Source organism: Chelon labrosus, assembly GCF_963514085.1.
Source record: "Chelon labrosus genome assembly, chromosome: 15".
Taxonomy (NCBI): domain Eukaryota; kingdom Metazoa; phylum Chordata; class Actinopteri; order Mugiliformes; family Mugilidae; genus Chelon; species Chelon labrosus.
The window spans coordinates 10,903,336-10,929,889 of NC_140348.1; the positions used below are offsets into that span (position 1 = coordinate 10,903,336).

The 26,554-nt window shown below is 41.7% G+C and overlaps 1 protein-coding gene across 1 annotated transcript in view; it reads left to right on the forward strand.

Annotated features, from left to right (window-relative positions):
* Nucleotides 1-26,554, forward strand: part of LOC311500591 (ryanodine receptor 2-like) — a gene marked incomplete at its 5' end in the record, with an annotated part of 62,950 nt that overhangs the window by 12,828 nt on the left and 23,568 nt on the right. Inside the window, 56 exons of the mRNA XM_084562092.1 lie at nucleotides 517-758; nucleotides 1,507-1,699; nucleotides 1,855-2,074; nucleotides 2,170-2,274; nucleotides 2,366-2,469; nucleotides 2,598-2,681; nucleotides 2,918-3,077; nucleotides 3,251-3,398; nucleotides 3,614-3,822; nucleotides 4,198-4,372; nucleotides 4,478-4,686; nucleotides 4,856-5,048; nucleotides 5,299-5,431; nucleotides 5,684-5,798; nucleotides 6,081-6,241; nucleotides 6,473-6,632; nucleotides 6,780-6,866; nucleotides 7,116-7,342; nucleotides 7,533-7,746; nucleotides 7,860-8,480; nucleotides 8,616-8,816; nucleotides 9,005-9,116; nucleotides 9,255-9,395; nucleotides 9,673-9,949; nucleotides 10,062-10,176; nucleotides 10,300-10,432; nucleotides 10,613-10,716; nucleotides 10,974-11,109; nucleotides 12,236-12,422; nucleotides 12,626-12,734; nucleotides 14,036-14,156; nucleotides 14,475-14,644; nucleotides 15,070-15,290; nucleotides 16,087-16,177; nucleotides 16,282-16,422; nucleotides 17,798-17,961; nucleotides 18,135-18,213; nucleotides 18,424-18,513; nucleotides 18,816-18,953; nucleotides 19,037-19,114; nucleotides 19,265-19,340; nucleotides 19,436-19,559; nucleotides 19,911-20,026; nucleotides 20,980-21,056; nucleotides 21,784-21,905; nucleotides 22,079-22,128; nucleotides 22,363-22,423; nucleotides 22,895-23,136; nucleotides 23,632-23,713; nucleotides 23,932-24,062; nucleotides 24,141-24,461; nucleotides 24,553-24,790; nucleotides 25,140-25,227; nucleotides 25,324-25,410; nucleotides 25,520-25,681; nucleotides 25,815-25,892. Of these exons, the coding sequence (XP_084418218.1) occupies nucleotides 517-758; nucleotides 1,507-1,699; nucleotides 1,855-2,074; nucleotides 2,170-2,274; nucleotides 2,366-2,469; nucleotides 2,598-2,681; nucleotides 2,918-3,077; nucleotides 3,251-3,398; nucleotides 3,614-3,822; nucleotides 4,198-4,372; nucleotides 4,478-4,686; nucleotides 4,856-5,048; nucleotides 5,299-5,431; nucleotides 5,684-5,798; nucleotides 6,081-6,241; nucleotides 6,473-6,632; nucleotides 6,780-6,866; nucleotides 7,116-7,342; nucleotides 7,533-7,746; nucleotides 7,860-8,480; nucleotides 8,616-8,816; nucleotides 9,005-9,116; nucleotides 9,255-9,395; nucleotides 9,673-9,949; nucleotides 10,062-10,176; nucleotides 10,300-10,432; nucleotides 10,613-10,716; nucleotides 10,974-11,109; nucleotides 12,236-12,422; nucleotides 12,626-12,734; nucleotides 14,036-14,156; nucleotides 14,475-14,644; nucleotides 15,070-15,290; nucleotides 16,087-16,177; nucleotides 16,282-16,422; nucleotides 17,798-17,961; nucleotides 18,135-18,213; nucleotides 18,424-18,513; nucleotides 18,816-18,953; nucleotides 19,037-19,114; nucleotides 19,265-19,340; nucleotides 19,436-19,559; nucleotides 19,911-20,026; nucleotides 20,980-21,056; nucleotides 21,784-21,905; nucleotides 22,079-22,128; nucleotides 22,363-22,423; nucleotides 22,895-23,136; nucleotides 23,632-23,713; nucleotides 23,932-24,062; nucleotides 24,141-24,461; nucleotides 24,553-24,790; nucleotides 25,140-25,227; nucleotides 25,324-25,410; nucleotides 25,520-25,681; nucleotides 25,815-25,892 (8,623 nt within the window). The remainder of the gene's footprint in view (nucleotides 1-516; nucleotides 759-1,506; nucleotides 1,700-1,854; nucleotides 2,075-2,169; nucleotides 2,275-2,365; nucleotides 2,470-2,597; nucleotides 2,682-2,917; nucleotides 3,078-3,250; nucleotides 3,399-3,613; nucleotides 3,823-4,197; nucleotides 4,373-4,477; nucleotides 4,687-4,855; nucleotides 5,049-5,298; nucleotides 5,432-5,683; nucleotides 5,799-6,080; nucleotides 6,242-6,472; nucleotides 6,633-6,779; nucleotides 6,867-7,115; nucleotides 7,343-7,532; nucleotides 7,747-7,859; nucleotides 8,481-8,615; nucleotides 8,817-9,004; nucleotides 9,117-9,254; nucleotides 9,396-9,672; nucleotides 9,950-10,061; nucleotides 10,177-10,299; nucleotides 10,433-10,612; nucleotides 10,717-10,973; nucleotides 11,110-12,235; nucleotides 12,423-12,625; nucleotides 12,735-14,035; nucleotides 14,157-14,474; nucleotides 14,645-15,069; nucleotides 15,291-16,086; nucleotides 16,178-16,281; nucleotides 16,423-17,797; nucleotides 17,962-18,134; nucleotides 18,214-18,423; nucleotides 18,514-18,815; nucleotides 18,954-19,036; nucleotides 19,115-19,264; nucleotides 19,341-19,435; nucleotides 19,560-19,910; nucleotides 20,027-20,979; nucleotides 21,057-21,783; nucleotides 21,906-22,078; nucleotides 22,129-22,362; nucleotides 22,424-22,894; nucleotides 23,137-23,631; nucleotides 23,714-23,931; nucleotides 24,063-24,140; nucleotides 24,462-24,552; nucleotides 24,791-25,139; nucleotides 25,228-25,323; nucleotides 25,411-25,519; nucleotides 25,682-25,814; nucleotides 25,893-26,554) is intronic.

Here is a 26,554-nt window from a genome sequence, read left to right on the forward strand (position 1 = left end):
ACTTGCAGCAGCTGTGGCTGTAGGGTGTAGGTTGGGCGGGTTGTCCACGTACCGGAGGGTTAACGATTTGATCCCTGGAACGTGCCACATGCTCAAGTGGCCTTGAGGAAAATCCTGAACGCCAGATTGCTACAATGCTTTGCACTGGTGTGTGCTTGTGTGAGCGAATGGCTAGATGTGTCACTGTGACTGTGAAGTGCTTTAAAGCCCCAATAGGTAGAAAAGTGCTATATTAAAAACAAGACAATTTACCAATTGTGGAAGCAAAAATGAATAGATAAATAAATAAAATGTACTCCAAATTTAAAAACAAAAATCTGTTTCTAAAATGAATTCGAAGGGTGCAGGGTGCAACATTTTCTGTATTGTACATTTTTCTGTATAAACAAAAAAACATGACAGAGGATCTGAACCATTAAGCAGATGAAATCCACATGAAATCAAGCAAAAAACTTTCACAACTACAGCAAGTGGTCCTCTCAGTTTCCACACACTCTGCACTCTACTCTCCCACAGCATGAGACCAAATATCTTCCTATCCACGGGGGAAGACTCAGCCCAGCATCGGAGGTGGTACTATGAGTTGGTTGTAGATCACGTCGACCCGTTCCTCACATCTGAGCCCACACACCTGCGTGTTGGCTGGGCTTGCACCAAAGGCTATCATCCGAGGCCCAATGGAGGAGAGGGCTGGGGGGGCAACGGTGTGGGAGACGACCTCTGCTCGTACGGCTTTGATGGACTTCACCTCTGGTCAGGTGAGGATGAGCTCATAAAGACATAAAAGAGTCGGTGTATAGTATTTCTGGAGACACGTTGGAACCTGATTTGGGAGACTGTTAGTTTACGCTCTTGATATCCAGTGAAAGTATAGATACACATATAACGCTATCATATAACATATAAGATATAAGTTTGTGTTCTCTAATGAGAAAAAATAGATGTTATAATTGTAGACAAATTTAACAATAAGTAGACTGAGTTGTGCCACATTGCCGACAAAAATACACAAATTCAGACTGATGTTTCATTTAGATTTATTGATTTAGTACCATAAGAGCCGTATGGGATATTTACCACGGCAACTAATCAGTGAAGTAGATCTAATAGATACTGAGTTCTTCTTAAGTTTTCTAAAGCGCTAAATTAAAACAGAAGAACTGAATTGGCTGCTTTTGTTTAGGGGCATTTAATCATCCAGAAATCCATAAACATATTACTATTTCTAAGCATGCACAGAGAGACTGGGAGAGATTGTAAATTATCATTAGAAGTAGCTGTAGTAATGCTGGCATGATTCAGTAGAAAAGCCTTGTTTTTTACAATATATTCTACATCGATATATTATTGTTGCCAGGGTTTCATTTAGTAAAGCATGGCAATCCTTAAATCTTACAAAAGAGTTGTTTCACTTAAGTCTTCAATTTCAGTAAAGAAGAAAAATAACAAAGGAAAAAAGGAAAACAATAAATCTGAGCCCTGATAAATGTGTCTCCTGAAACTCAGGCTGCGTGGGCCGAAAAGTCAGCTCTCCTTTCCCTCATCTGCTGAAGGATGATGATGTGGTTAGCTGCTGTCTTGACCTCACTGTCCCCAGCATCTCCTTTCGGGTCAACGGTCTCCCCGTGCAGGGCATGTTGGAGAACTTCAGCGCTAATGGGCTTCTTTTTCCTGTGGTCAGCGTCTCTGCTGGAGTCAAGTCAGTAGTGACAATATTGTACTTTATTCCAGCCACCTTCAGGTTTTAGTTGCTTTAATGTGGACATTGTGGCTTCTAATATAAATAATATATACTTTAGTCTCTAAGGTTTTAATAACATTGAAAACCTTCCTTGTCCTTGTCCTGGAAAGCAGGGTTCGTTTTCTGTTTGGAGGAAAGCATGGAGAGTTTCGCTTCCTGCCCCCACCCGGTTTTGCTTCATGCTCTGAAGCTCTGCTCCCAAAAGTCAAACTGAAGCTAGAGCTATGTCAGAAATACATCTTGGATCGCGGAGAGGGGAAAAAAGACCTTATTGGCCCCTTAGTGCCCCTCACTCCAGTTACCTTCACTCCAACGCCAATAGACCTCAGCAAGGCAAGTATCTGTATAATGAAACAGATTTTATTCCATTTTACAAGTAGAGATTTTATAGTTTTGTTACTTGTACTTTGTTCGTATTGCCCTCATAGGTGCAATTGCCCCCACAACTTGAAGACATCCGAGAAAAAATGGCTGAGAATATTCATGAGCTCTGGGTAATGGACAAGATTGATCTCGGATGGACACATGGACAGGTAAGAAAAAGTCTAATTTCACATATTATTACTGTCTCATCTGCTTCAGTTTTATTTGCAGTGTGAAACAAAATAATGTTTCACACTGCAGGTGAGGGATGAGTGTAAGAGGCATGATCCGTGTCTGGTGGAGTTCTCCAAGCTGGCCGAGCAGGAGAGAAACCAGAACCTTCAGATGGCTCAGGACACCCTCAGGTGAGCCCTGTCACCTGCATTACAGGATAGAGAAAGAGAATGAAAAAAACAAATGGATACAGACCTTCTGTCTTACTCAGAAACATTCACTACTTCTAATACCAAGTATTTCTGTTTTTCCATCGAAGGACTCTCCTTGCTCTTGGGTTCCACATTGGTTTGACAGATGACCACGCTGAGGAACGGGTCAAATACATGAGACTTCCCACCAAGTAAATAAAAGTCACATATTTATTCTCTTTATTTAACTACCCTTACACTTAAGAAGTTCCATCATGACTTGCTTCATGTCTAAATTTACATCCAAGGGTTTCCCGGGGCAATTAAGTGAACTGAATAGTGTAATGAATAATGCAAAAGCAAATCTACATCCTAATCTGTATGTGATCCTTGAACTTCTGTTCTGATCTTGACAAACCAGGGACCTGTTTTTAATTCCCTTTCTTAGGTACGAGCAGCTCAGTGGCTACAGGCCTGCCCCAGTGGACCTGAGCCAAGTATTTCTGACCTCAGCCCATGAGGAAGTGGTTAACCTGCTGGCAGAGAATGAACACAACGTGTGGGCCAGGGAGCGTATCAAACAGGGATGGACGTATGGAGCCCAGCAGGTATGTGCTCTGTGCTGATTTACTGCATTGATCTGGCACTGCTGTTCAGGAATTTGAAAGTGTCTCTTCCCTCAGTCACAACACAGAAAGACACATAATAGAAACTTGTTCTATGGAGACAAAGTCTTCTGATAAATATCGTTCCGCATTTGTCTTTACACCCTTACTTTCAGGATATAAAAGCCAAGCGGAGCCCGTACCTCGTTCCCTACAGCCTTCTTGATGAGAGGACCAGGAGAGTGGGAAGAGAGAGTGTCAGAGATGTTGTCTGTGTCCTGCTGGCATATGGCTACAGCCTGGAGCCCCTCAACCAAGAACGGAGTATGTCCCACAGTCCTGTTATTAAAAGTAGACCATCTCTTATCAGACATAGTCTGTTTTCTTATCAAGTGAAACAAATGCATTTTAACTGATAATTAAAACTTATTTGTCAACATTGTTTCTTCAAAGATGCGCTAAATTTAATGAGACTTTAATGCAAATTGGTTTTTACTTCAACAGATAACCATATTTCCCTGTGTTTGTTGATTTTACAGCCACAATATCAAAGCCTTGTCTCTTCGCTGCTGAGGAGTGCAGAGTGTTCAGACCAGATAAATCGTACGCTGTGACCCGGGGGAAGTGGTATTTTGAATTTGAAATACTGACAGCAGGGGATATGCGAGTGGGCTGGGCCCGACCAGGCTGCACGCCCGATAAAGAGCTCGGCTCGGATGACCAGGCGTACGTCTTTGATGGATGTGAGGTGAGATATTCAAATGTGACACTTAATGTGGCCACTGAGCATTGTTGATGAAACAGCAGTCCCAGTCCATGTCAAGTTTGCCAAAGTCTTAATGTTAATTTTTCCCTTTTTGTTGTAGTAAAGCTTGGTTTAAAATCTGGCTTTATGTTCCCACAGCACTTAAAATTCTTTCTTTTTAATATAATAAAATTACAATATGACTGACATTTAACAGATTCTGTTAGCGTTGTATTTCATATGATTAACAGTTATTAAATGTCAGTGGAAACTGTAACCTCACAAATAAATGTTGAAGCTGTTACCTGTTACCACCTGCTACTATTCTAGGTTATTCACTCTCGTCTCTTTTCGTTCTAACTCGCTCTTTTTTTTCAGGCTCAGTGGTACCATCAGGGCGGTGAGCCCCTGGGACGTCAGTGGCTCAGAGGTGATGTGGTGGGTTGCTTGGTGGATATGGCTGAGCGCACCATGATGGTCACGCTCAATGGAGAAATGCTGTTTAATGACAGAGGATCGGAGCTGGCTGCCAAGGACTTTGATATCAGAGATGGTCTGGACGAGTTATACTCACCTGATATCATCTGTTAAACTGAAGGATATTATGAGATTTTAACATGCCTATATCCAAGGCTTAGTGTCTCTCTGTACTTTCCAGGCCTGTTGCCAGTGATCAGTGTTGGGGTGAACCAGATGGGAAGGCTGAACCTGGGCCGCCAGGTGGACTCCCTGCAGTTCTTTGCTGTGTGTGGCCTGCAGGAAGGCTATAAACCTTTTGCTGCCAACATGGCCAGAGACCCAGCCCTGTGGACGAGTTGGAACCAGCCTCAGTTTACCTCCATTCTGCCTAACGATCACAACTTACAGGTGAGATTACCTGTCTACACACTTCTTTACTATATGTTTTAAACCATGTAGTATTGTGCAGTATTTGTGTATTACTCACATGCAAGCCTCTATGGGCCCCAGGGTTTACTTGTGGTGCTGGTTAATTCACAACTCTGATCCTGAAAAGCTTGTACAAATCTTCCTGAAGGTCACAAGAGTCAGTGGCTCAACCGAATCTTTATCCAGCCTGAGGGTCTCTCAGCGGTTGCCGGCGCACCATGGTGGAGGGAGCGAGATGGGCTTTTACCGGCTCAGCATGTCCATCGAATGCGCAGCCATCCTCAGCAGCCCTGCAGGGGTCGTGCATCCAGTGGCCTCCAGCTCTCTCTCTCCTTGTTCAGGTTCAGTGATATTGTATACAGTATGTTCAAGCTGAGCACAGGAAAGACTTGGAAAAACCTTACGCTATAAGGACTGGAGCATGTATTAAAATGACTTGGCCACAGGATGAAATAATTAGTTTGTGTGATCTAAATAGATTCAGATTATCCATCATAGAGATTACTGATATTCCATCAGTATGACCTTGATGCGTGCCTCTGCTTAAGCTCCCCAGGACACTGTTGTAATTAATGCCTGTTGTCCTTTCAGGAAGGAAAGAGCAGGAGGAGGTGGACTCCGACTTTGAAGTGCTGATGAAGTCGGCCCACAATTTTGCTGGCTCTAGAGACGAGCTCAACCATAAGGATCACAGCCACGACAGGACATCGAGACTCAAACAACGGTAGGTTGTAGAGAAACTAAAACACAATGCATATGATTTGAAAAATAGAAAGGTGAACACAATATTGTAAATATTTAGTTCACTAATTGGATAGATAAAGTACCAGGTAGTCGGAGCTATTTTATATTTCATGTTTCTCCATGTTTGTCTGTTGTGTGATTAAAAAACAAAAAGCATGGTTATAAATTATGTTTCCAAAAGGAATGAAGACTAAAGACTGTGAAAGGAATTAGTGTGTTTTTGGTCTTTAAGGTTCATGCTGAAGAGGACTAAACCAGACTTAGTCACCAGCAACTCATCTGCGCGGCTTCTTGAAGATGTGGTAGTTGACAGTGATAACTACAATCATCTTGTCCAGAGCTCTAGAGTAAGGTTTTGAGTTACTCACAATGTCATCATAGGCATACAGTATACATTGACTACATGCACACAATCAGTGGTAGTAAGAAAGCTGAATGGTTTGTACTGTGTAATTTCTTTATATACTGTCACCACAAATAAGGAAAGAATAGATAAAATGTATTATACTACCCTAGAATCAACAAACTGTAACTCAAAGCTTATCCAAATACAGTTTGATTTATTCATAATTACCAGCCACAAGATACCAAATACCAAACAGTGACCTCGGTTTACCTTTGTGTTTCAGTATTACTACTCAGTGAGGGTTCTTCCAGGCCAGGAGCCATTTAATGTGTGGGTAGGCTGGGTGACCTCTGACTTCCATCAGTATGACGTGACATTTGACGCTGACAGTGTCCCCACCGTGACTGTCACCCTTGGAGATGACAGTGGCAAAGTCCAGGAAAGGTTAGTGTGCACCGACACGGGTGTATTGCTGTGTTGATGATATGAAAGACCAAGAATTTAAATACTAATCACTGTCAGATTGGTTGCTGATTGTTGTCATGATTGTCGTTCTTACAGACCATGTTATGAATTTGTATTTGCTCTAATGTAACACTACTCCAGCGTTGTATTGCAGTGTTCACTAATTTAGCATCAGACTGATAGCTGAACATATCCTATCGTTTTGCACAGTGTGAAGCGTTGTAACTGTTACATGGTGTGTGCTGGAGAGGCAACAGGCTTGTCTCAGAGTCGGAGAAGTGCAGGGTTGGAAATTGGCTGTTTAATTGACTCAACCACTGGGCTACTCACCTTTACCTCCAATGGAGTGGAGATGTCCACTTTCTACCAAGTAGGTCACACACAAACAAATCTTTGTCTGAGTATTTGCTCTTGTAGATTTTTGTTGAATGTCAAACCTCTAAGTTTAATATGATTCAACTCAACAATTAGCTTCCAAGCATGCACACATATAAAGTACTGTTTATCTACAAATCAGGTGGAGGCAAGTACAAAGCTCTTTCCTGCTGTTTTTGTCAAACCAACCACCAGCAACATGTTCCAGTTTGAACTGGGACGCATCAAGGTAATGAAACTTTTAATTTTAATCCTGTCTAAGACATTTTTCTTTTTCATTCTTGTCTGCTTGTCGTATTTATTTATTATTTAAGCAGTTTGTTGTGGACAGATAAAACGAGTAATCAATTAAGCTGCAAGATAACAACAGTGAACAGATTGTAGTTTGGTGTTCTGCATTGTGAAATACTTTTTTTCTGTCTCTCTTTCATACTGATCGATGACACTGCTCCATGTATTTGTCTTCTTCCCGATTCAGAATGTGATGCCCCTGTCATCGGGTTTGCTTCGCAGCCAAAGACTGAATGCCACACCTCAGTGTCCTCCGAGGTTTGAAGTGCAGCATCTCAGGCCTGTTTCATGGACCAGAGTGCCAGACAGTGCATTAAAAGTGTTGGTAGATCGGCCAGATGAGCGCCACGGCTGGAGAGTCCAATGCTGTGAGCCCCTGCAAGTCATGACCCTTCAGATCCCTGATGAAAACAGGTTAAAGAGTTGAGATTTAATTCCATGCTTTTGGAGTTGTGCTTATATATTTAATTATACAGGGAATGATTCACTGTTGCACACTAAATAACATTCTGCATGTATGCAGCTGCAAATTCATAGCTTTTATTACATTGCTTGTTTAGGAAGCAACAACTCTGAAATTGCCTTTTTCATGACCTTCATGCAGGTGTGTTGACATTTTGGAACTGTCGGAAAATGATGACCTCTTGACCTTTCATCAAAACACCCTCCTCCTATACTGCTCTCTATGTGCCCTTGGCAACACCAGAGTTTGCCATGCCCTGTGCAGTCACGTGGACCAGTCCCAGGTCTTCTATGCTATTCAGAATCCTCACCTGCCCGGCCCACTTCGCTCTGCGTTTTATCAGCTGCTCATTCAGGTGGCTGCGTATTGGATTTCAATGGTTTTTATGGATAACATCAATTTACAAATGAATAATAAAAGGTTGGTCTTTGGAGATTAAATCAATTAACATTTCTTTTTGTTCTCTAGGTTTACCTCAGCAGCCATACCACCGCTTGTCTCATGATGAACAATGAATACATTGTTCCTATGACCGACCAAACCAGAGAAATCACACTGTATCCCAGACTTATTAATGGTGTTAATGGAGGAAACGGTCAACCCCCTGAAGGGATTCCCAGTCCTGGTCATAGCACATCCCTTAAACCACAGATGCATTGTGTATCTCCTTGTTTTGTCAGGGGTGATGGGCTGGAAGGAGATGGTGCAGTTGAAATAGCTTGCTCAGACAGCCCAGAAATCCCTCTGGACACACTGAAGAATCTGACTGTGGATATGCTTTCAGCTGGAGTTTGGGCTGTGGGACAGGCAGTAAGGGATCCTGCAGGAGGCAATATTGAGCTTCTACTTGTTCCTCTGTTGAGACTGTTCTATAGTCTTTTGGTTATGGGGGTGTTTGGGGATGAGGACCTTGGGAAGGTTCTTGGACTGATGGAGCCAGGCGTGTTCTCCACATATGCTGAATCCCACAAGGAGGGCGATGAGGAAGCTAGTGATGATGAAAAGGAATGCAAAAAAGGATGCATCAAAAAAGATGATATTCAACAAGGACTTCTTCAAATGAAGCTTCCAGAAGCTGTCAAACTTGAGGTGAATGAACCGTCTGAAGCGATTTTCATGTTTCTCTTTCTTTGCTTTATTTTGTATTCACTTTGAACGATATACTGTTAGATTCCTGTGAATCTAACAATGCATCAATCATATTTTACTAATGTCTCTTCCTAGCTCTGCCATCTGCTGTCCTACCTGTGTGACTGCCAGGTGCGCCACAGGGTAGAAGTTCTGGTGGCGTTCTCCGACAACTTTGTGGGACAGCTGCAAGAAAACCAACGCTTTCGCTACAATCAGGTCATGGAGGCACTCAACATGTCTGCTGCACTGACTGCCCGCAAGACCAAGGAGTTCCGCTTGCCCCCACAGGAGCAGGTTGAATGGGCTTCAAACACATTATTTATTTGTTAAGCGAAATGATTAACATGTAGAAATACTGAGATGCCATTTATGCAGTGTTCCTGCAGATGTGCACTCTAAAAGAAAAAAACCTGTCAATATGTGTTACTGAGTCATTAGGATTCACAACATTGTCTATGTTTTTGTGTCACCAATGTCTAAAGATCAATATGCTGCTGAGCTTCAGAGAGGATGAGCAGCAAGACAATTGTCCATGTCCAGAAGAAATCCAGCAGCTTCTGCACAGCTTCCATCACCTCCTCAACACACACTGTGGTTAGAAGACTACTTATCTTTGACATATTCACTATCAATTTTCATTGAGACAGGGAACTATTAACAAAAAACTCTGAGGAGGTACTTACCATAATTGCTGCTGGGGAAATCTAATCTTATTTTGCTGTCATTGTGCAGGCATTCAAGTTGACAGTGACTCGGAAGATGAAGAGGATTCAGAGATGTCTGTGAAAGAGCGACTTTTCAGTCTAGTGGCGAGAGTCATTGGACTTAATAAGACACCCAAGGAACTAGAGGAGGGTAGATCACACAGTTCCAGTAAGAGCAAGTACTTTTGTCTCTCCAGTTGCATTTCCCTATGATTTGCCTGCACATGGGATGGGATCATGTAGTAAATTTTTAGTTGAGGATGAAAAGCAGCCTTTTAAAGATGCGATGTGATTATTTGAATGAAAAGTCTAAATCTGATATGTTTTTGTAAATTAGACGTATCAACAAAGGTTTCTTGCTTTACTGCACGTCTCAAATCATCTGTGTTTTTATAACATGATCCTCTACTTTTGTCACCACTTCTCACTTTCTGTCACTTCTTTAGAGTCTCTCAAAAATCTGATATCTGAAACAATGGTGCGCTGGGCTCAAGAGAGTGACATGAAGGACCCTCAGTTAGTTAGGGCTATCTTCTCCTTGCTGCACCGCCAGTATCAAGGCCTCTGGGGGCAAATGGAAGAACCCCTCAGCAAAGCCTACACAATCAGCCAGGCTTCAGTGGAGGACACCATGGCACTGTTGTCGTCCCTGGGCCAAATCCGCTCTCTCCTCAGTGTCCGTATGGGCAAAGAAGAAGAGCGACTGATGATCAGAAGACTAGGGTAAAGAGAGATTATCAGTTTAACTACTGGTTTCTTGTTTTCAGTATTACTTAATTTCTAACACACCATTTTATGTTTATGGTAAGGAGAGTATTCTTTCTTTTTGTGACAGAGACATCATGAATAACAAAGTTTTCTACCAACACCCCAACCTAATGAGGGCATTGGGGATGCACGAGACCGTGATGGAGGTGATGGTCAATGTTCTAGGAGAAGGGGAATCAAAGGTGAGAAATAAATTGAAATACATATTCACCGCACCAAAAAAAAATCCTCAACTTTTCAAAAAGAATGTCCTTAGTTGGCTTGCGGCTTTTCTTTATATCTCTGCACAAATTTGCTTTTATCAGGAGATTACATTTCCCAAGATGGTGGCCAGCTGCTGTCGATTCCTGTGTTACTTTTGCCGCATCAGCCGTCACAATCAGGGAGCCCTGTTTGACCACCTCAGCTTCTTATTGGAAAACAGCAGTGTTGGCTTGGGTAAATTTCCTGTCAGTGTTGACACAAAAACTTTTGATGCATGCACAAGTCAAACTTAGGACAGTAATATAATAACTTATCAAGGTGTTGTGATTGCTATGATATTAAGAAAGCATAAATCCCTTACATTATGTATAGTGTAAGTTTTAAAATAGATTGTTGTATGTCTTCTTCCCTTAGCTTCTCCGTCAATGCGTGGGGCCACCCCTCTAGATGTGGCAGCAGCCTCTGTTATGGATAATAACGAACTGGCCTTAGCGCTAAGGGAGCCTGACCTAGAGAAGGTGAGAGTAGACTAGAAGTCACATTTGCTTTATTTTCTCTTGTCAGTAATACTGCATAATTAGAAAATATCAGTCAGAGCACATGTGACATGCAGGAAGCCAACCGAAAGAGAGAAAATAAATTCATAATTATTAGATTGGCCTCTAATAAATGCATAATGTGAAGACAACAGAGATTAAATCTCTTTACTGTAAGTCCCATTATATGTATAATAGCTCCCGTAACCTAGTTTCTTATAATCAAATCTACTATTCAGGTGGTTCAGTATCTTGCTGGCTGTGGTCTCCAGAGCTGCCCGATGCTAGTGACCAAAGGCTATTCTGATATTGGATGGAACCCTGTGGAGGGCGAGCGTTACCTGGATTTCCTACGTTTTGCCGTCTTCTGCAATGGTACAAGCCACTTACATTATCCTACTTGCATAATTTCCATTACAGGAATTTAGTTGTCAGGGTTAAATAACATTGACCATTTTGTGACAATTCAATGTTCTGCTGGGAAACGTCTACCACCCACCGAGACCAGACCAGGCACCACCACCCCCAGCAATGACACTCCTTGATGGCAGCAGCCATCCCCAGCAGGATGCAACCTGACACAGGCACACACACAAAAACGTTTAGGAACAACCGAAAAAAAACATGAAAAACAGCACAAGGTGTTGACCTGACCTCCAAGTACACTAGATCCCAAACTGACCAAGTATCTGTGGGATGATCCACAGAGGCCCCTCCCCTCAACCCATAGGACCCAAAGGCCCCCCACTAACAGCATTCTGTTGCTAGACACCACAGGACACCCTCAGAAGGCCCATGTCCATTTTCTGATGAGTCACAACTGTTTTGGAGGCACAAGGGAGACCTACACAATACTGGGAAGGTGGTCATAATGTTATGGCTAATCTGTGTGGTTTGTGACTGTAATTAAAAAGAGCAGCCTTTAGCTTTTGAGTTTTAAACTATTTTCTTTATTTCTGCATGTATTATGTTATACTTTTTATTTGTGAAGTGTTTGGGCTATTTATTGATTATGTGGCTTCAAAGATTTTTGCTACATTGTTAGAAATAGTAGCTGCAAAGCACAAAGAAGAAAAAGGCACAAAAGGCTGCATCATTTCATGCTCCCAATTAAGTAAGCTATTTGCAATAGAGGTAATTCACTCAGCAATTGATTTCCCTTACTCTGCAGCAGTGGCCAAAAGTCATCTGTTCAAATTGCCCTTGAGGTTGTTGACAGTTCAGCCAAACGGCATTGGCTTTCCAGGCCTCATGCCTCTCTGTAGTTTTAGCTTCACATCTTGTCTTTACAGTCATACCTATATTGATCTAGATTATATTATATTTTGATCCTCTTACTGTTTTCATTCATCAGTTTCCCGTCCTATAAATTCTGTGGGATTTAGAAGAAATAGAATAAATAACAAAAATGTGTCCTCTCTAATGGGTCCAGCACTCCTCCACAATGTCATTCGGTCCATGAGTTGTGTTTCTCTAACTTGTGCGCGTCCCTTTATCACAGGTGAGAGTGTAGAGGAGAACGCTTACGTGGTGCTGAGGTTGCTGATTCGTCGGCCTGAGTGTTTTGGCCCTGCACTGCGAGGCGGTGAAGGAAATGGTCTCCTTGCAGCGATGGAGGAAGCCATCAGGATCTCTGAGGACCCTTCTATGGATGGACCTTGCACTACTTACCAGTCCAACAGAACACTGTCAGTATATAGTTTTATTCACTGTATATATATATATATATATATATATATATATACACACACACACACACACAATGTCCTATGTGTGGAAAGGAGACAGTGGAGAGATTGGATGTTTTATCACCTACCCGCTTAAAATTCCCCAAGGATTTATGTCAGGTCACAGGCAAGCTTTTGACCAGTGTGATTGTTTCCTGTAACAGAGATGTTGTCCAGGACAATGATGATGACCTCATTCACATGGGGCACGCCATCATGACCTTCTACTCGGCCCTTATCGATTTGCTGGGGCGCTGTGCTCCAGAAATGCACGTGAGTGCTTCTCCAACCTTCAGCAGCCCTTCCATGTCAATATCCACTGATGTCTGAAATGGTAAAACCTAATGGAGAGAGTCTGCAAACTGCTCTTTAAGGAATAAGTCAGAATTAGCAAAAAGGGCTATGCATTTAGGATACTGTATTAATATACAAAGAAGGAACTCTCTAGCTGTATATACATATATATTTAAAAAACTCAAAACTTTTCAGTGCTTTATATTGTAGCCTAATTTATTTTATTAACTTCCAGTTACAACCTACACAACATAATCTTGGTAAATCAAGGCTCATACAAAATTATATTATGGTGACACTGTTTTGAATTACCAAGAGCCTTGTTTAGCTGCAATTTCTCCTTGCTGTTCTTACTGGCCACCCCATTCTCAGACACTGATGTATCTGAAGTAAACCAAGGTGGACTGATAAATTTGTCTAGCTTCACTGTTTACACTATTTCTTCCGAAACAAGGCTTTTTACCAGTTTCTTACAATAGCGCAAGTTTAAGACAAAACATAGTGATTTCCTGTGTCTCTTATAAACCCAAATATTTTCAGTGAGGAGAGGTCATTTGGAAGTAAAGTGCAAAATATATTGAACTGAAACAAAAGCTTGTGGTTAGACTCTGATGAGAAGCGACAGCATTGAGTGGAGACCCAGGTAAAACTAGTTGTTGGGGACAGGAAGACCCTCGAGAGTCTAGACGCTGGTGGTGGCGGAGGAAATGGGCAGATGGAGAGTTCAGTTGAGATCGCCTTGATAAGGATGAGGTGGATATGTGGAGGAAGACAGGCCTTCTGAAAGGGAGAGTGAGGGAACTGCAGTAAATTTAAAGAACAAGAACTTGGGAATGAACAGATCGCTGGGTGAGTAGTGACGATAAAGCTCAGTGAAGGGATTTTAACAGCGGGAAAGGAGATAGCAGCTGTAATCTCCCAAATTGATTGTGGAAGAGCTGCAACAAAAGTGCTTCAAGCATTAAGGCATTTAAAAGATAAACGAAAAACAAATAAATTAGAACAATTAAGTAAAGTAAGTAAATATTAATTTAGATGAAAGACTGAATTTCAACATATGACACAACTCTTTCAGGTAGAGCTAATATGCAACAACAGGTCAGAAAAGCAAAATGACAACAGCTCGAAATAGGGAAGATGACCCACATATTCTATATAATTTTTATACATCAGTATTCGGTATCTCTATCTAACACTGTTACTATCTATTATTATTGTTATTATAAAGTTGTGAATTACTAAACAATGTAATGTTTTTTTTTTCCTGAACAATTTTTCAGTTGATTCAAGGAGGCAAAGGAGAAGCCATCCGCATCAGGGCCATTCTGAGGTCACTCATTCCCATTCAGGATCTGGAGGGAGTCATCAGCATCTCCTTTCAAATCCCTTCAGTGTCTAAAGGTCAAACGGGCCACATCATCCAATCTTACATCACTACAGCTAATTGAGTTTGCATTAAGCCGCTGCCTGCTGCGGCTTTTTATTAGTCATTAGACATTAAAGCTCCAGTCCATGATAACTGTGGCCGCTGTGGAACCATGGTGGAGCCTGGATGAGGCACTCGCTCACAACCACACTGACAAGAACTCTATCAGAGATTAGACATGAGAGGATCCTCCCAGAGACGGGGATCCATCATGCATGTTATATAATAGAGATATATAAGACATATTGACCTTGGTTTTATTTTATGTTATATTTGCTTTTTTATTTGTCCAGATGGTGTGTTGGTTGAGCCCGACTTATCCACAGTGTTCTGCCCAGACCACAAGGCAGCTATGGTTCTGTTCCTGGATCGAGTTTATGGCATTGAGAACCAGAGTTTTCTTCTCCACCTCCTAGAAGTTGGCTTTCTGCCCGACCTCCAGGCTGCCGTTTCTCTTGACACGGTGAGCAGAGAACCTTTACTTTGGTTGGTCGAAGGTGTACCCAGTCGACAATACCTTTAATAATAATAACAACCTTTAGCCCTCCTCAACCCTAGCTTCAACATGACTATATTATAGCATTACTGTGATTATTAAAAACCCTTCTAAACGTGACTGGAGTGATCAGCTTGAAAGACTTGGTTTGCTGAATTTGTTTTAATATTGTTTTTGTGCAATAAAGATCTTCTCATAAATACACAGTAAATCACTTTTGCGTGCATCCCCCCCATAACAAAAGTAGAGTTGTCGATTGTAATCTGAATTTGAAATAGACTTGTCGTTTTTATACGTATAATAAACCCTGCTTCCTCGACCCTCCATCTCTCGCGTAGCTCCTCTGAGTTAATTGGACTCTGTGTAAGTGCATCTTCTCGTTTCCATCGCAGGCTGACTTAGGATCCACTGATATGGCCCTGGCCCTCAACAGATACCTGTGCACAGCTGTTCTTCCACTCCTCACCAAATGTTCAGCTCTCTTCAGTGATTTAGAGGATCATACTCTGCTGGTTGATTCTCTCATCCAGGCAATCTACCGCCTCTCAAGGGCTCTAAGCTTGACCAAGGCACAGAGAGACACTACTGAAGATTGTTTGTTGGTGTTGAGCAGGTAGGGATTTCAGTTGGTGTAATGGAACAGTGTTGGGGTTCTTGGTCCTCTTTGCTATTATTGTAAAGACTTGTTGCTGTTTCCTGCAGATAGGGTGAGGAAAGTTAAGTTATGTGTTTTATTAGTAATTAAGTAGCACTTCAAGTCCAAGTCCAGTTCCCAATCCTCTTATTGTATCCCTTTGAATCGCTTATCATTTTTATTTAGCTTTTTTAATTTCTAAACTTGACATGTGTAATAATACTAAATGTATCTGTTTTGCGTAAAGAAAGACATAATCTAGAGGTAAACTCATCATTCTGTAACCGGTCACACAATAGTGCAAAACGCAGGATATCCAAGTACTTGTCCTTGTTAGGTTGAGAAATATTTTGGATATGTCCTTCCTCTCTTGAGTACCCTCCTGTAAATATGGCATCCCAGAAAACACGAGTGAAAGTATTTCGCCACTGTGAAAGAGTACTCATGCTAATTTACCAACATGCACTTGCTTATTTTTTGTCCTCCTGTTATTTGGTGAAATCACATCTTGACAAAAAAAAAAAAAAAAAATGAAAAACCAACAATGACTAGCTGATCCATACACAACACTGCACTCATCTTCCCCTTCATTATAATTAATGAATCACCGTGACGCCTGTTTTTGTCCTGTTTTTGTCCAGTTTTTATTTAGTTGAATCATGTTAACAAATTAATTAACATATTGCCCATGGCAGATTCTCAATTATGCCGTGTGTGTCTGTCTTGTGAGATGACATCATTCATTCCATGTCTAACTAATTCTTGGTGTCCTCAGTAAACTCCAGCCATCTATGATGCAGCCTCTTCTTCGACGGCTTGTCTTTGACGTTCCCCATCTTGCAGACCACAGCCAAATGCCACTAAAGGTTGATACGTACATAGTTTTATCCAATATACTGTATATATATGTGAAAATGTATTGGTGAACCAAGTTAAGATGATTCATTTTGCCATTGCTTTCATCTGCCAGCTCTTGACCAGTCACTACGAGCAGAGGTGGAAGTACTACTCCCAAGTCGGGGGGCATGGTGACCAGGGTTTGGCCTCTGAAGAGGAACTCCTCCTGTCTAGAAAGTTGTTCTGGGGGGTATTTAGGGCCTTAGCAAAGAAGGTGAGCCCGTGTCAATCTCACTATGACATTCAAATGATTTAAAGTTAGAATAACATTTTCCTGCATCACCAGAACGGTTGCAGGAAAAAAAAAACACACACACATTTGTTTCCTTGACAGTAATCCTTCCATTGATTTATCACCTTCCTTTTCTTTTTCCATCCTCTTCAAAGTCTATTTCAGGAGAAACGGCATAATGCATTTGTGATGTCCTTCTTTAGGGAACGTACGTGGAGGGAGATGTAGCACTCTTGAGATAAAGTGTTATTTTTTCACATCCTCCCACTCTTAAACAGGCCTGTTGGAAATGTGAGAGATGTAATCAATAACTGAATCTTCTCCCCGTTCCAAAATAATTCTGACAGACACTTTTCTGAGTGATTCGGAACAAGGAAAACATCAAAGGAACAAGTTCACGAGGTCGTTTCAGCCGCACATGTGGCTCACATCAAACGGTCTCTGAATCTGAGCCCACAGTCAGCGATGTACAGAAGTAATCATACGGTACAACTTGTACACAGTTACTATACGGTGTATGTACGATAGCTTAGGGTATCTCTTCTATATACTGTATTTAAATTGGTTACGACTGAACCAAAGGTGGAACCATTCTTGAATTAAATTGTTTTTGAATTTTTACATCTATGCAAAAAAGTGTTGCATGCCTTTTTTTTGCTGTGTCTTAAAATCATGTAAATTGAAAAATTTTGAGATTTGCAGATGAATTCCCATTGGAGAAATAAGATTTTATGACCAGTTAATGGCTATGTTGCCTTGTAGGCATCCAAAGTAACTAAATCAAAGTGATTTAATTCTTAGATTTTGAATTAAATAACTAGTGTCCTCAGTTTTTTAATTGGAAAATGCCAGTTCTGCAATATGCCAAAATTGGTTCAGGGTGATTGTAAGACCATTTGACCAGCTTCCTATAAATGTGTGCTATAGTGTAACCTCTAGTATAGTTCTTCACTGCCCTGTCTAAACAATCGTGAAGTAACCCCAGTCAGGCTAGACATATTTCTGAGTCATCCAGGTCATGTTTTGTCTAAAACGAGGCTCAAACTAAAGAGAGATAACTGACAAAGCCACTTGGATGAGTCATAAAAATGTCTTCAAGAAACTTTAAACAAGTCCAGATGCCTTGTTTTAGCCCTGCTTTAGATGTGTCTCACCTTAACCTCTTGATGTACCCTTTCTTCTTTCTTGACCTGTGAAATCTCTTCAAAAATTCCAAACTTTGTTCTGACTGCATTTTAACTTCTTTCTCACATTATACCGTCTATCTTCCACACTCTTACCCTGTCCTGTGCTCTCTCTTGTTCCCGTCCCCCTGATACTTCATTTCCAATGCCCCCCACTGTCTCCATCTTTGTAGCCCTATACGCCTCAGTTGTTCAGGCTGTCTGTGCAGTGCCTGGCTGCAGTGTCCAGGGCTCTGCCACCTGACCATATGGACTCGAGCTGTTTGTCTCAGATGGAGAGAATAACCTCCATGGAAACAGATGGACACTTTGACCCCCAGCCTGTAGATACCTCCAAGTAAGATGCCGACCACCAAGAAATATGTCGGTTATATAACTCTTAAATCTCTTCTGCTTATGGTGAAGTGTGAGCTCGAACTATGGCACAAAGTGTCATGTTTCAATGTGAACATTTATTATCTTGCTCAAAGATAAATGAATAATAATCTATTATCTCTTCCTTTACTCTAGTGTGTCAGTGCCAGAAAGAATGGAGTTTGTAGTGAACAAGTATGCAGAGCACACTCATGAGAAGTGGTCACTGGACAAGGTAATATCTCAATAATAATTATTCAGATCTGAACAAGTTGTCAAATTTGATATTTCATATATTCCTGGTCTGGACCTAACCCCTTAGATTTCTAAGATAAATGATCTCTGTCTCAAAACATCTGTCTATGCTGTGTGTTTGAGTTAATGTGTTGACGTCTGCATTTTTTCTAAGGCATGGTTTTCAGTGAATCTGTGTTATCTCTGTCAGTTTGCCAATGGCTGGGTTCACGGGGAGCAGCTATGTGAGAACACCAAGGTTCATCCTCTCCTCAAGCCATACAGGGCTTTGGCTGAGAAGGTAGACTGACAAGCCATTTTTATAATATTTGTGTACAAGTGTAATGAAAGCAGTGAACTGACATACCCCCGAGGCACTTGCATACCAAATGGGGTGTATGTAATATAAAAGATTAAAATGCTGAGGCTTGTGGTTTTTGAGTTATTACCCCATTGCCTTCATTACCAAACTTGCTGCATGGAGTGGACAGCAAGTTTATGAAATATCAAAATGGTTCAAGCGTGTTTTGTTTTTCTTCTTTCCTTGGATGACCTGCTAAGGTCAGTTTTACATGAGGGATTGTATATTTCTGGGTCTTCCAGGAGAAGGAGGCATACCGCTGGGCCATCAAAGAGTCTATTAAGAGCATGCTGGCCTTCGGCTGGACCGTAGAGAGGACCAAAGAAGGAGATGCGTTTGGCATGCACGCCTGCACACACAGGGTGTCTCAGTCTGGACAGGTATATTTACTCATATGCCGCATTCACTCAGTCTCCGGACATTAAATAAATAAATAAATTGAGTTATCAGATCCCTGTCTTAGCTGTCATTTGAAGGAGCATCAACATTCAGCCCCAAAACTATGGACATGAGCAACATCACCTTGTCATGGGACCAGTGTGTAAGTTAAAATAATAATAAAAAAAGTTTGTTTATGCAATATTAAATAAATTTGTTTCTGATTTGATCCTACTAACTATGACTTCGTGCTAATTAGTTTTTTTGTGTGGAGCAAAGACTGAATTGCTTTTTTCTTTTCTTTTTCTGTCAGGCTATGGCTGAACAATTGGCAGAAAACTACCACAATGCCTGGGCTAAGAAGAAAAAAAATGAACTTGACACTAAAGGTAGACTCTCCTCTCTTCTCCTCTCCTTATAACATAATAATAGCATATATAACAGCTAACAAATTTCCTATGCATTTGACCCATTCTATTCCCAGGAGGGGGTGGCCATTCGATGCTTGTACCCTATGATACCCTAAGCGCTAAAGAGAAGACCAAATTCAGAGAACGAGCCCAGGACATCCTCAAGTTCCTTCAGCTCAATGGGTACACTGTGTGGAGGTGAGTACACAATAAGCTTATGAAAGGTGATGTGATATAGCTTGTATGAGAGGGAAAGCAATAAGGTGTTCCATGTTTATGCCACAGAAGTATTGCTATCTTATCACTGCTCAGAAAGCATCGCAGCCGACAGACATCAGTCTTTCTCTCACAGGTCAATCCCTGAAATACATCACAGACACTGAAAACTATTATTTTATTGTTGGTCCCGCTTCAACATTGCCCAGAGATTTATTCACTAAAATCCTGTCAATAAATGTGTGGACCTAATGTTTAAATTCACAATTCAGTACATTGTATTTTTAAGCCCTCCTGTTATACCAAACCTGTTTGATTTCACTCTAACTACAGGGATCGTAAGACACTGGAAATGGACTTTCCAGCCATGGACAGCTGCTTTGGCTACACTCTCCTTCAGCGGTTGCTGTCTCACACTGACGAGGCCCAAGAGAACATTTTGCAGCTTGGTAATGTCGTGTAATAATGTCAAGACCAGAAAAATAATGGGTGCAACCTTTTGCACTGCATGCCACAAATGTACGACCACCTTCTGTAATACTGTCAGGTTCTGAACAAGCGGACCTCTTTATGGGTCCTTCTGTGACCAACAAAGTGCAGTCTCTTGAATGTACACTCACAAGTCTGCCTCAGGGTAGTTTCATTATGCCTTCGTGCCAGCAATGGCTGTGGCCGGAGGCAGCAATTCGTCCGCCCTATTCTCTTGAGTACACCATCTCAGGCAAGCCTGAGGGGAAAGTCTTCAAATTTAGCACAAAGGTTCATAAAATCTCAAGAATGAAGAGGCCTCATAAAACACAAGAATTAACTTTGTAAGTACAACAGCATTTTACACAAATGTCTAATAGGACACGATGATGACATTCTTTGTATGACATTCTGATGACAAGTTTTTACTCACATATGTGTCTGGACACACTGAAAGGCCGCTAGCAGCTGTCTGAAGAACTGTTTATCCAAACAACTGGCAAAAAATGGAATAAGCTGCTCTCTGATGTACCATATTCCCTCAAAACAGTGCAGTAACTGTTTGGAACAAGCCTATTGCTGCTTTATTTGTGGATATACTTTCATTTTAAAACATTGTGCACAAGCTGTCAACGCACCTTGGCTACGATAGTCCTCTGGGAACAAAGAAATACTGTTGTGAAAGAATCCACTTTAGGCAAAATATGAGACTGCTCATCCAAAATATTTCACACTCAACACGTGTGTTCCCAGAAAAACACCTACCAAGTGTGAAATAGATTGGATGAACGGTTGTTGAGACACACACTCCCCCGTACAGTGATCCCTTTCTTTATGATTAGATTATTATACATATTTTCTACATGATTGCCGCAATTGCCATGACTGTTGTAATTATTGCCTAACTGTGCAGGATTTGTGTTTTGCTTTGCAGAGGTGATGCAAGCCAGAGGACAGACGTCTAAAGGAGACAGTATTCCACGTCAGCAACCAATCATTTTTTTTCACAAGGTTTGTCTGAGCTCAGAGTCAAAGTCCACCATCTGATAGCAAATCTGTGTCATTGATTTAACCCCCACCCAGCTTCATTTCTCCCATGCCATTTTGTTTCTTCTCATTAGCCTTTTTTTTCTTATTTCATTTAGGTCATCTAATTAGTTTGGTTAGATGGTTGCCATGGGCAACCCCGCCAAGTAAAACCATTTGTGGCTGCGTAATTTATTTAACCATTTTGCAAATCCATGGGGGCGTGTCGATTGCCATCAGGACATTGATTAAAGCTTCCCACACTGCTCTGCCTCCAAGGAGGCAGCGAATAAAAAGGGTTTATTTTTCATTGATGGGTCCCCCCCGAGTAAGACCCAGCCATCCAAGACCGTGAACAGTCATGCCTCACACCGCTACAACACTGTGCCTCCCACTCAGCCACACTCTGTGTCTGTCTGGCTGTTCATCTTTCTGTCTGTGACAGCATGCAAGCGCTTCTTACTTGTTAAACAGGCGGCAGGCGTTGCACAGTCCTTGAGAACGTGAAAAATCATTGTCACGTTGGAAATTTCTGGCTGAGCTGGATTCAAAACCGGAGTGATGCTGTATATTTTATGTTATCATTATAGCTATTTATCTCCAGAAGTGAAGCGGTGGAACACAATGTGTGATGTTTTCAAAAAAATGTAGAAGCTAGAAAATATAAAAGGAATATACAGTATATATCATGAATATTGTCTCCATTCAACAGGTTATTCTTCCTCTTTTGGAACAATACGTGAAAAGCCACCATCTGTATTTCCTCTCCTCTTCACTCGGCTCAAATGATAATAAGAGCCATGCCTCAAAGAAGGAAAAGGAGATGGTTGCATGGTATGTGTCAGCCTTAACAAAACACAGTTCTTGCTCGTTACATTCTTATGGGACATATTTTTCATTCAGTTTTTACAGCAGAAAGCCTCATCATCCTGTCTTTGGATTTTGTGTATTGTAATTACACTTCCGTTCTTCTCTCCTCATCATTTGTGTTTTTTGTTCACATCTAGCCTCTTTTGTAAGCTTGCAGCTCTAGTAAGACACAGGATCTCACTCTTTGGTAAGGATGGTGTGGAAATGTTCTGGCAATAATTTGTTCCACTTGTTCTCTTGATTTTTTTTGCTTGATTTGGTCACTCTTTGGTTGTCCGCTTAGATTTCAAATTATCTGTCAACAAGGCTAATTGTTGAGGTCATCTAACTGTATGCTGATGTATGCTCTGTAGTTGCATATGTTTTTGTCCGGCAGGTCATGCTCTCAACTCGAATGTAATGTGTACACGTGTTTTCTCAGGAAGCGAAGCCTCGTCAGTCGCGAGCTGCCTCCACGTTCTGGCTCAGGCTCTTGATGCCAGGTAGCTAGATGGCAGTGCTGTCACACTCGGCCTGAATCGATGTTCACGCTCTGCCTGCAGTTACATCAGTGTCACACCACCATGTCTGACGATGAGAAGACTGCTGTAATTGAGCCACTGATAAAAACTGATGCTATCTAATTGAGGCTGATATCACTTTTACTCCCTGAGGACGATGCCTGTGAAGCATGACGCTCGTACAATTCTAGCTCAGCAGAGACTGATGTCATTTAAACTTGTCTGATGGATAGATTACCAACTGATATAGTCCATTTAACTGGTTTTATTAAAGCATGTCAAAATAAATTGCAGCATGAAACCTTTAACATTTGGGTTTTCTGCACATTTCATCAATATTTCTCCTTTCTAAATGTAATAATCTATAAGTTTTCTACCAAAACAGTTATTTTAACTGTACCCAGATATTTTATCAAGGCAAATAAATTCCCTTTTTCCCCCTTTTCATCCCAGGACATTGGTGAATTTGGCTCCAGAGTCTATCCAGACATCTCTGCATTTGTTTTTTGAAGCAGCTGCAGCTGATATGGAGATGACTGTTGAAAAGCTATCTGAGACCTCCTTGCCTCAGAGCAGGGGCCAGCAGGCTAGAGGAGTGGCCAAGGTTCTCAGCTACACAACCTCCATTCTTCTTCCCACCCTCACTTCCCTCTTCCACCATCTTGCCAGCCACAACTATGGAGTAGACCTCCTGGGTAAGAGCAAACTTTGTGTATTAGTTGGTGAAGGAAGACTATCTTTAATTAATGCACAGTGTGCTTGCACCCTAAAACACACAGTTACAAATGTAGCGTGTGTGGACACCTTCCTTTTTTTTCATCTCAGCGTAGTAAACCTGGAACTACCTCGCGCATTTTGAGTAGCCTCATTTGTTTTCTTCTGCATGCTAAGGAGCTACACGGACAGCTGTTTTCCACACCCCTGAAATCACCCAGGGACGTCCTCCCCTCAACTGCTCACCTTCCACATCTTTGAAACCTGCTCTCATTAAGTGTCTCCATCAAGGCCACAGAGCAGCAGGAGCATATTGTCTCCCTTACTACTACCCTGACCTTCCGCGTATCATTCATTACCTGAATCAGCAGGCGACCATCTAGTCCATTTCTCTGTGATTGAATGTCGTTATCTTTTGTACTCAAATTTATTTGAAAGATGGATGTGAGCCCTTAAGCGTGGCCTTGTCCTTACAGTTGGTGGCATCCAGGTGTCATGTTACAGGATCTTGAACAGCCTGTACTGTCTTGGAACCAGTAGCAGCATCTTCATGGAGGGGTACTGTTTATTTTGCTATTTGACTTCAGGGTTTGTGCTGATGACAGTATTGTCTTTCTACGACATATTTATCATGTCCTTTTCTCCACTTAATGTTTATGCTTGTCTTTTTCATAAAACCTTTTGTTAAAAAAGCGATACCCCTTCCTTTTATCCACATATCGTTTGACCTTTCACTTATACCTGTGGCAATGCTCTAACACTGCATTTCTGTACAGGCAGAGGTCCACAGCAGGTGCTTGTCTGGCGGCTCTGACTGGTGCCCTTCCTGTTTGTTTTCTGGAGCTACATCTAAACCAGAACAACCCTTATTCCATCTACAGTACCATGAGCACTAAAGAGATATATGGTAATAAATGAACACTCCGAATATACCCCGACATTTTTAAGATCTGTCCATTGAATCTTTCCTCTTTACCTCTGTTAGACCAGGGACTTCCTGATCAGGTGGAGGACTTATGTCCAAGTCTGCCGTCTCTGGAGCAGGCACTGGGGGAAGTAAAGGAGTTATCGAGCGCTGGTGCAGGGGCTCGCCAGGCCCACTACATTCACGTCGCGGAAGTCACCATACCCATGTTGTGCAGCTACATTTCCCGCTGGTGGCGCTGGGGCCCCGAGGGCCAGCCCAGCAACCCAGTCTGTACCTCTGTCATTCCTCAGCATGCTAGCGACCTACTTGGCCACATCCTCCATATTATCCATAACCATATGGGTGCTAGCCAGGGTGACTGGATGAAACGGCTGGCAGGTATTGAGGTCAAGGCTGTGCTTGTTGTGTGGATGTATTTATTTCACATCCGTAATGCAGGCTGTTAACAGCTCTCACTCATCTCTCTTAGTTTTCTCTCAGCCAATCATATGCAAAGCCCGCACCGAGCTGTTAAAGAGCCACTTCCTTCCACTCATGGAGAAGTTGAGGAAGAGGACAGAGTGTGTGCTACTAGAGGAGGAGCACATGAAAGCTGAAGGGTGTTGTACTTCGGAAGCAGAGTTGCAGATACAGGAGAAGTTTTCTTTGCTAGTCCGAGATCTCTACGCCTTCTATCCCCTCCTCATCCTGTTTGTGGATGATAATCGGTAAGGCATCAACCAGAGGAGCTGAGGTGCGGAGAAGGAGGCTTATTTTCTGAATTCAGGTCCTCCAGGAGTTATTTGAAGTATTCATAGCGTCAATGGATACTTATTTGACTATATTTCATCTTGACATTCATTATTGTGCTGCCTCTAGAGAAATATTTCAAATAAACATCTGAGAAAAATCATGTATGGGAGATAGAGTTCATCATTTGTGACTTGTAAACAGTAAAAAAATACATACTAAATTAAAAACATGTCACTTAGTGGGTATTTTTAGTTATTATTTCAGGTGCATGTTTACAGGAGTAAATTCTGTGATGTTAATGCATTTTGTTCTGCCTTGTTTCAGAGCCAGATGGCTGAAAGAGCCAAACCCTGAGGCTGAGCAGCTGTTCGGCATGGTGGCAGAGGTCTTTATATTCTGGGCCAAATCTCATGTGAGAATGACACACAGTGTTTTTTATTTATTCTTCTCATGTCAATACTATTGACTGTGAACACTGTATACGTTTCCTTCACTTGATGTACAACAGAATTTCAAATGGGAGGAGCAGAATTACGTGGTTCAAAATGAAATCAACAACTTGGCTTTCTTGGTCAATAACGACAAAATGTCCAAGGTATATTTGATCTTGAGAACTATATCTGTTATCACCATATGCATCACTTACAGTTGTATGGAAATCACAAATTGTTACTGAATTCACGTATCTCCTTTCCAATACTCAGTTCAGTCATGAGAAGAGGAAGATGAAAAGGAAGGGTGATCGTTATTCTACACAAACCTCTCTCATAGTAGCTTCCATGAAGAGGCTAGTCCCAGTGGGACTTAGGGTTTGCTTTCCAAGCAACCAGGACCTCATCACGTTGGCCAAGAACGGCTTCTCTCAGGTCAGTTGGAAATGTGGACAGTACTGAGATTAAAGTGACTTTCACCATGAAGAATTATGTACTTCCACATTAGATGCCAGAGGTGTGTCTCGTAAGCTCACATTTAATATTGGAAATTGTTTGTTTTCCACAGAAGAACACTGAAGATGAGATTCGAGAAAATGTTTTCAATTGTCTTACGCGTCTAAAGGTAAAGCATTGCATTTCTTCAGTAATAAGGAGCATAAAGCTACACCGGTTATGACCACTGACAGGAGAAGTAAATAACATTGACCATGTTGTGACAATACAATGTTCTGCTGGGAAACCTTTGAACCAGGCCTTCATGTGGATGTTACATGTACCACCCACCTAGACCAGACCAGGCACCCCCACCCAGTAGCAATGACACTCCTTGATGTCAGCAGCCATCCCCAGCAGGATGCAGCCTGACACACACACAAAAACGGTTTAGAACAACTGAAAAAAACATGAAGAACAGCACAAGGTGTTGACCTGGCCTCCAAATTCACTAGATCCCAAACTGATCAAGTATCTGTGGGATGATCCACAGAGGCCCCTCCCCTCAACCCATAGGACCCAAAGGCCCCCTTAACAAGATTCTGTTGCCAGACACAGGACACCCTCACAAGGCCCATGTCCATTCTCTGATTAGTCACAACTGTTTTGGAGGAACAAGGGAGACCTACACAATATTAGAAAGGTGGTCATAATGGCATGCCTGATCGGTGTATCTCCCCTCTCACTTTAATTGGATTGCATTAATGGTCTCATGTGGCCAAATTGCTGCTTGTCTATGTCTGTGTCTACCCCCCTAAAGAGTTACTATTACAGCACATTACTGGGAGTTTTATTTCTTTGACATTTAAATCT